We start from the raw sequence: 8,715 nt of genomic DNA, 5'->3' as shown, positions 1-8,715 counted from the left end.
GCTACTATTAATTTTATTGTATATAAAGTGAATATATGCCTTTATTTTTTCCATTGAGTTCAGATAAGTGCATATTATACATTATTCTCCACCTCCTACCTATACCTACTTATATCTGAAATAGTATAAGGTCTCCTGCTTGAACAGTGGGTTGGACTGGAAGACCTCCAAGATTCTCTTCCAGATCTATTCTGATTGATTGATTACTCCCTATTTTTCTAGCACAACCAACTTGCTAAACAGATTATATTGAAATTTATATATTCACTTTACCACTAAGCATTGTACCTGAGTAGGGAATTGGAATTAAGTTCACAGTCCAACAATTTACCTAAAGTTCCTTAGATAAATTGAACTACACAAGGCATGAGTCCTAAAGTGCCCTCCAGGGATACTGACAAAGAACCTACACACACACAAACACACACACAAACACACACACATACACACACACAAACAGACACACAAGCCATGATTGAAATAATGTATCTGTCACTTTAAATGCTCAAGTGAGATGCGATTGGATGCTGTTGCATTAATAAGCTGTAAGAGGGAGTAGGAATACTAATTTTTGTTCCTGGTTGTTCCTGTATGTTCTCTGTGCTTGTTATTGGAGTTGAATACTGTATATTGGATGATGGCTACTCTGTATGTTAGTTACCTGTCTGCATGGTGAATTGTGAGTTGAGCATCTGTAAACCAACGTATTGTATCATAGACTGTGTATATATTTCAAGACTACTTATCGCTTGTTTTGGAGAATGTTTATCCTACTTTATTTTTGTTAACACAAGTAAATTTAACCTTGTTTTAACTTTGGTGGCTGTGATTGATAGTGCGATTATTCAGAGGCACACTCCTTGCTACCTTCAGCTATTCAACTCTAGTCTCCAAAACAAGATATACTTAACAGTATGCATATGTGCATGTACTTATTCAACACGGTGCAATTCTTCAAGGAAGAAACTACAAATATCTCACTCTAAAGGATATGACTTCTTCTACTTCTTATATATTTCTACTAACAATGAAATCCAATTGAGATCAGTCTGTTCTCAGTTAAATGAGGATTAAATAGCAGCCAAACTCCATAGTACTACTTTTCTGCTTTCAGTCTCTTCCACATCATCCTTCTTTTTCTATTTTATTGATGTCAATTGATCTTCCTCTCTGAAATGGATTTTTGAGAAGAAACCAACCCACTGAAACAATATATAAGATATCCTTTTTCTAAATAATGTCCAATGAAAGCATGGCAACCTATTTTGTATTTGTTGATTTCTTTGATATTGCAGAGTTCCAGAATTTCTATGCTTTAGTATTTTTTCTAATTTATATTTCAGGTGTGATGGGAAATCTACTCATCATCCTCACAGTAATTCTAAATATTCATCTTCATATACCAATGTATTTTTTTCTCCTAAATCTATCCATTGTTGACCTGGGGTTTTTAACAGTCACCATCCCCAAATTCATAGCCAATTCCTTAATGAAAACAAAGATAATCCTCTATTCTCATTGTGTTGCCCAAATGTTCTCCTTTGTTCTCTTTGCAGCATCTGAATTCTTTCTATTGACAGTTATGGCCTATGATCGTTATGTTGCTATTTGCTATCCACTTCAATATGAAACTTTAATGGACAGACACAGATGTATCCAAATGGCAAGCTGTGCTTGGATGGGTGGCATTCTAACAGCAATATTGCACACTGGGGCCACATTTGCAAACACATTTTGCTCCAATGTGATCAACCAGTTCTTTTGTGAAATCCCAGAAGTTCTCAGGCTCTCCTGCTCTGATATGTACCTCATTGAAATTGGGGCTATTTTTTTCAGCGCCAGTTTATATTTTGCCTGTTTTGTTTTCATTGTTAATTCTTATGGACAGATCTTCAAAGCAGTAGTAAGAATTTCCTCTATACAAGCTAGGCAGAAGGCCTTCTCTACCTGTTTGCCTCACCTCATAGTGGTTTCCATGTTCTTCATTTTTGGCCTCTTTACTTATTTTCGGCCAATCAACAGGAATCCATCCCAGATGGACTTAGTGGCTTCTGTAGCCTACTGTGTGGTGCCACCATGCATGAATCCAGTGATATATAGCATGAGGAATAAAGATATCAAGCGAGGACTGTGGAAACTCATTGCCTGGAAATTTTTCGGGGGGGGGGGGAACCCCATGCTTTAAGCTTTAATCCTTCAAATGTATAAACATAATGTCTGTGTAGAAATACTGTTGGTAATAAGAAAACGTTTTTCACACTGAACCTTTTACAATCAAAGTCATTTTTGATAAACAATATATGAATAATATGCATGGAAGGACAGATAAAGGAACATTTTTAAAAACTTTGTTTTTATGCTGTTTACAGATAGCATCTGCATGGTTATGTATATATTTATGTTTGTATATATTTAAAGGCTAAAAGAAACATTGTTTCAGTGGGACAGTAATCCACATAAGAAATAAAATGTGTTGTATGAAAATCTAAAGGAATACATTTATGTACTTAGAACAGTATCAATGCAAATCTATAAATAAGTGTTCTAATTTAATGAGACTCTTCTTAAGAACTGTATTGTTCACATGTGATATTTAGAATCATTCTTCCCTTTTCAGGATAAAAAAGTACTAAACTTATCTGATATGTCACAAATGAATGTTGCCAAATTCTTAATTTAAACAAAGAAATTAATTTTTGTTATATTCATACATGCAAGAGGTACCATAAATCGTCAAAGTCTGCCTAGTGAATTCATGCTGAATTAGTTAGGCACCACTATAAAATATTAAAAACTGATATTAATTTGCACTCTCTATCTAAAAGATTAATTGTAAAAAATATGAATGTTAAAGGGTTGTGTTTCATAAATAACAAGAAAAAAAAAGAAACTTAAAATGTTTTATATGTGAAAAAACGTGAGTCTCAACTAAATACATATGCACAGAAAAGCACATACATACATTTGATGGGGTGATAAAGGAAATAAAATAATTAATGAAGTGTGCTAAATGTATTAGGTTTTAAGCCATTTAAATTATTATAATTATAATGCCCCTCCAGTGAACATTGGAAAGACAATCCAATTTTATGGAATCTTTCAAAAAAAAAAGTGCAGTATGTTTCAATTCCTAAATCAAATTAATTGTAAAACTTAAACAAACAAACAATATTACAATGGTGGGAAGAAATGCCTGTTATGAGGCTCAGAATATTATTAGAACTTCTCTATATGTTAGTATTAGGGCTGGATTTAGAATTCAGACTGTTTGGACAACTTCATCGAGTCTGTCTTTTTAATTCTTTCCTCAATTTTCATTTCAAGTTCTCATGGAGAATAGTGTAAAGATTAATGCTAATCTAGCCATAGTAAGCTAACCCACTGACTTGGAAGAATAAGCAATAGAACTGGCTCCACATTTTTGTTTTCAAAAATAAGTTAAAATACCAGGATAGAAATTAGGTGACTGTTTCTAGTTCCAGTTTAGGCATGAATTTTGATTTTGGACCAGTCATTGTCTTTCACTCCACAATGTTAGGCTCATGTGACCGCCAGTTAATCAATTTTTGTCACAACCAGTGGATCAACAGTTAATTGAGCCCCCAAAATGTGGATTCTACACTTTCAGGAAAACATTAGGAAGAAAAACAAAAGAGTTCAATTAATTATTAAATAAAAAACGTTTAAATGATAATAAATATATAATTTTCAATTACAAATATTATTTTAATACATTTTAATACAATTCATTGCTAACGGAGGGGCCCAGTTCTTATTAAACTACAGCTTTCAACATTTTTTATCATTTTTAGATCATTTTCCTTCGTGTGTATCTGTTTGTATGCACACTCAATCACACACATGTATGAGCATGCATATATCTGTAAATTGGCATTTCAATAAAAGTAAAAATAGAAATGAATAGGGGTTTCTTGGGGGGGGATAATGATGCCTCACCAGATGTACACTGTAGACATAAGAAGTCAAATATGTGCTCTGTATAAGACATTTTGCCAAGGAAAAGTGGGGAGAGCTCATAAGGGTTTTGGAGAATCAGGAATAAAATAGAGTACATATTCCTCATTCCGGCAAGAATTTTCAGGGGAAAATAATGATAATTCATCTGCATAAAAATTAAACATGAAAAGAAGCACAACTGGAAACATCTTGATAGTGGGGTTACATTAAACAGAATCATGCAAAAATGAAAGTATTTCTCTGTTCCTCTTTTACAGCTTCTGGAAAATTAGAGGGGATCCCTTCTGAAAAGTTTCCCATCCTTTCCCCCCACTTGTGACCCAAGGTATCGCTTATCTAACTATTACCTAGGCTGTGTTACATCCTCCTGTCTCCCATTCCCACATGCAACCACAAGTGGGCAAAAATATTCTGCTCCTTGTTTGATCTGGAGCCAATTAATTAAGTGTTCTTCAAGACTAGAACCTAACTCAGCAGGATACCAGGGAGACAGTGCAACTAAGACCATGGAAGAAACTAAGTAAAGGAACATTGTTAAAAGCCTTGAGTGGAACTTCAAATCTAATTCTGTGAAGGATATTGACACTGCCCATTCTATGACTGGCACATAGAAGAGACTGGACCTTTACTTGTCTGAAATGGGTCACCTTTTGAGCAGGCGGTTGGACTAGAATATCTCCAAAATCCCTTCCAGCTATATTCTGATTGAGTGATTGTTTAATGAAGAGCATTAACCTTTCATTAAACTTTGAGCTGTGCTGTATAGGTTTTGCAGTCCAGTCCATTTTTCAAATGTGTTTTATTATATTTCCCACCATCTTTGTGAATCAATTACAGAGTTCAGATAAGTGCATATTATACATTATTCTCCACCTCCTACCTATATCTACTTATATCTGAAATAGTATAAGGTCTCCTGCTTAACAGTGGGTTGGACTGGAAGACCTCCAAGATTCTCTTCCAGATCTATTCTGATTGATTGATTACTCCCTATTTTACTAGCACAACCAACTTGCTAAATAGATTATATTGAAATTTATATATTCACTTTACCACTGAGCATTGTACCTGAGTAGGGAATTGGAATTAAGTTCACAGTCCAACAATTTACCTAAAGTTCCTTAGATAAATTGAACTACACCAGGCATGAGTCCTAAAGTGCCCTCCAGGGATACTGACACAGAACCTACACACACAAACACACACACACACAGAGAGAGAGAGAGAGAGAAACACACACACAAGCCATGATTGAAATAATGTATCTGTCACTTTAAATGCTCAAGTGAGATGCGATTGGATGCTGTTGCATTAATAAGCTGTAAGAGGGAGTAGGAATACTAATTTTTGTTCCTGGTTGTTCCTGTATGTTCTCTGTGCTTGTTATTGGAGTTGAATACTGTATATTGGATGATGGCTACTCTGTATGTTAGTTACCTGTCTGCATGGTGAATTGTGAGTTGAGCATCTGTAAACCAACGTATTGTATCATAGACTGTGTATATATTTCAAGACTACTTATTGCTTGTTTTGGAGAATGTTTATCCTACTTTATTTTTGTTAACACAAGTAAATTTAACCTTGTTTTAACTTTGGTGGCTGTGATTTATAGTGTGATAATTCAGAGGCACACTCCTTGCTACCTTCAGCTATTCAACTCTAGTCTCCAAAACAAGATATACTTAACAGTATGCATATGTGCATGTACATATTCAACATGGTGCAATTCTTCAAGGAAGAAATTACAAATATCTCACTCTAAAGGATATGACTTCTTCTACTTCTTATATATTTCTACTAACAATGAAATCCAATTGAGATCAGTCTGTTCTCAGTTAAATGAGGATTAAATAGCAGCCAAACTCCATAGTACTACTTTTCTGCTTTCAGTCTCTTCCACATCATCCTTCTTTTTCTATTTTATTGATGTCAGTTGATCCTCTTCTCTGAAATGTATTTTTGAAAAAAAACAACCCACTGAAACAATATATAAGATATTCTTTTTTTCTAAATAATGTCCAATGAAAGCATGGCAAACTATTTTGTATTTGTTGATTTCTTTGATGTTGCAGAGTTGCAGGATTTCTATGCTTTAGTATTTTTTCTAATTTATATTTCAGGTGTGATGGGAAATCTACTCATCATCCTCACAGTAATTCTAAATATTCATCTTCATATACCAATGTATTTTTTTCTCCTAAATCTATCCATTGTTGACCTGGGATATATTACGGTCACCATTCCCAAAGTCATAGCCAATTCCTTAATGAGAACAAAGATAATCTTCTATTCTCATTGTGCTGCCCAAATGTTCTCCTTTTCTCTCTTTGCAGCATCTGACTTTTTTCTACTGACAGTTATGGCCTATGATCCTTATGTTGCTATTTGCTATCCACTTCAATATGAAACTTTAATGGACAGGCACAGATGTATCCAAATGGCAAGCTGTGCTTGGATGGGTGGCATTCTAACAGCAATATTGCACACTGGTGCCACATTTGCAAACACATTTTGCTCCAATGTGATCAACCAGTTCTTTTGTGAAATCCTACAAGTTCTCAAGCTCTCCTGCTCTGATATGTACCTCATTGAAATTGGGGCTATTTTTTTCAGCGCCAGTTTATATTTTGCCTGTTTTGTTTTCATTGTTAATTCTTATGGACAGATCTTCAAAGCAGTAGTAAGAATTTCCTCTAGACAAGCTAGGCAGAAGGCCTTCTCTACCTGTTTGCCTCACCTCATAGTGGTTTCCATGTTCTTCATTTTTGGCCTCTTTACTTATTTTCGGCCAATCAACAGGAATCCATCCCAGATGGACTTAGTGGCTTCTGTAGCCTACTGTGTGGTGCCACCATGCATGAATCCAGTGATATATAGCATGAGGAATAAAGATATCAAGCGAGGACTGTGGAAACTCATTGCCTGGAAATTTTTCAGGGGGGGGAAAACCCCATGCTTTAAGCCTTAATCGTTCAAATGTATAAACATAATATCTGTGTAGAAATACTGTTGGTAATAAGAAAACATTTTTCACACTGAACCTTTTACAATCAAAGTCATTTTTTGATAAACAATTTATAAATAATATGCATTGAAGGACAGATAAAGGAACATTTTTAAAAACTTTGTTTATATGCTGTTTACAGATAGCATCTGCATGGTTATGTATATATTTATGTTTGTATATATTTAAAGGCTAAAAGAAACATTGTTTCAGTGAGACAGTAATCCACTAAGAAATAAAATGTGTTGGATGAAAATCTAAAGTAATACATTTATGTACTTAGAACAGTATCAATGCAAATCTATAAATAAGTGTTCTAATTTAATGAGACTCTTCTTAAGAACTGTATAACTTGTATATGATTATACGACATATGTATTTCTTTGATGACCTTGTTCACATGTGATATTTAGAATCATTCTTCCCTTTTCACGATAAAAAGTGCTAAACTTATCTGATATATCACAAATGAATGTTGCCAATTTCTTAATTTAAACAAAGAAATTAAATGTTTTTGTTATATTCATACATGCAAGAGGTACCATAAATCTTCAAAGTCTGCCTAATGAATTCATACTGAATTAGTTAGGCACCACTATAAAATATTAAAAACTGATATTAATTTGCACTCACTCTCTAAAATATTAATTTCAAAAAATATGAATATTAAAGAGTTGTGTTTCATAAATAAATAAAGAAGAAAAGAACTTAAAATGTTTTCTTTTAAGTGTGAAAAAATGTGAGTCTCAACTAAATACATATGCACAGAAAAGCACATACATACATTTGATGGGGTGATAAAGGAAATAAAATAATGAAGTGTGCTAAATGTATTAGGTTTTAAGCCATTTGAATTATAACAATTATAATGCCCCTCCAGTGAACATTGGAAAGACAATCCAATTTTATGGAATCTTTTAAAAAAAAGTGCAGTATGTTTCAATTTCTAAATCAAATTAATTGTAAAACTTAAACAAACAAACAATATTACAATGGTTGGAAGAAATGCCTGTTATGAGGCTCAGAATATTATTAGAACTTCTCTATATGTTAGAATTAGGTCTGGATTTAGTACCAGGATAGAAATTAGGTGACTGTTTCTAGTTCCAGTTTAGGCATGAATTTTGATTTTGGACTAGTCATTGTCTTTCACTCCACAATGTTAGGTTCATGTGACAGCCAGTTAATCAATTTTTGTCACAACCAGTGGATCAACAGTTAATTGAACTCCAAAAATGTGGATTCTACACTTTCAGGAAAAAATTAGGAAGAAAAACAAAAGAGTTTCACTAATTCAGTATTAAATAAATGAACTTTTAAATGATAATAAATATATAATTTTCAATTACAAATATTATTTTAATACATTTTAATACAATTCATTGCTAACAGAGGGGCCTAGTTCTTATTAAACTACAGCTTTCAACATTTTTCATCATTTTTAGATCATTTTCCTTCGTGTGTATCTATGTTTGTATGCACACTCAATCACACATATGTATGAGCACACATATATCTGTAAACTGGCATTTCAATAAAGGTAACAATTGTTTTAAAAACATTTCCTACTTTTCCCCTTTTTAAAAGTGACTTTGCAAAATTCTAAGGAGCAAAGTTATTGTTTATGTCCTGAACTCTTTCTCCATTATATTCACAATTCAAGAACTTTTTATGAAACACCAGACGCAAAATAAGGGCTGCTGAGGCATCCTGCTCTACTGATGTGTGAATTA

At 33.5% G+C, this 8,715-nt stretch overlaps 2 protein-coding genes across 2 annotated transcripts; both read left to right on the top strand.

Moving 5' to 3' along the window:
- The first annotated feature begins 1,321 nt into the window (after positions 1–1,321).
- Positions 1,322–2,185, top strand: LOC148046175 (olfactory receptor 14A16-like). Its single transcript, XM_087714570.1, has one exon. It carries the CDS (start codon positions 1,349–1,351, stop codon positions 2,183–2,185), a length of 837 nt encoding a protein of 278 aa, XP_087570696.1. The 5' UTR covers positions 1,322–1,348.
- A 3,807-nt stretch (positions 2,186–5,992) lies between these two features.
- On the top strand, positions 5,993–6,946 carry LOC148046174 (olfactory receptor 14I1-like). The gene has a single exon (XM_087714569.1). The coding sequence runs from the start codon at positions 5,993–5,995 to the stop codon at positions 6,944–6,946; it is 954 nt and encodes a 317-aa protein (XP_087570695.1).
- The last annotated feature ends 1,769 nt before the right edge of the window (positions 6,947–8,715 follow it).

The sequence above is a fragment of the Thamnophis sirtalis genome, unplaced genomic scaffold (assembly GCF_051295495.1).
Source record: "Thamnophis sirtalis isolate CommonGarterSnake01/CBP01778 unplaced genomic scaffold, rThaSir2_p1.2 scaffold_4, whole genome shotgun sequence".
NCBI lineage: Eukaryota > Metazoa > Chordata > Lepidosauria > Squamata > Natricidae > Thamnophis > Thamnophis sirtalis.
The sequence above is the reverse complement of the archived record's forward strand: the minus strand, read 5'-3'. Positions and strand labels throughout refer to the sequence as shown.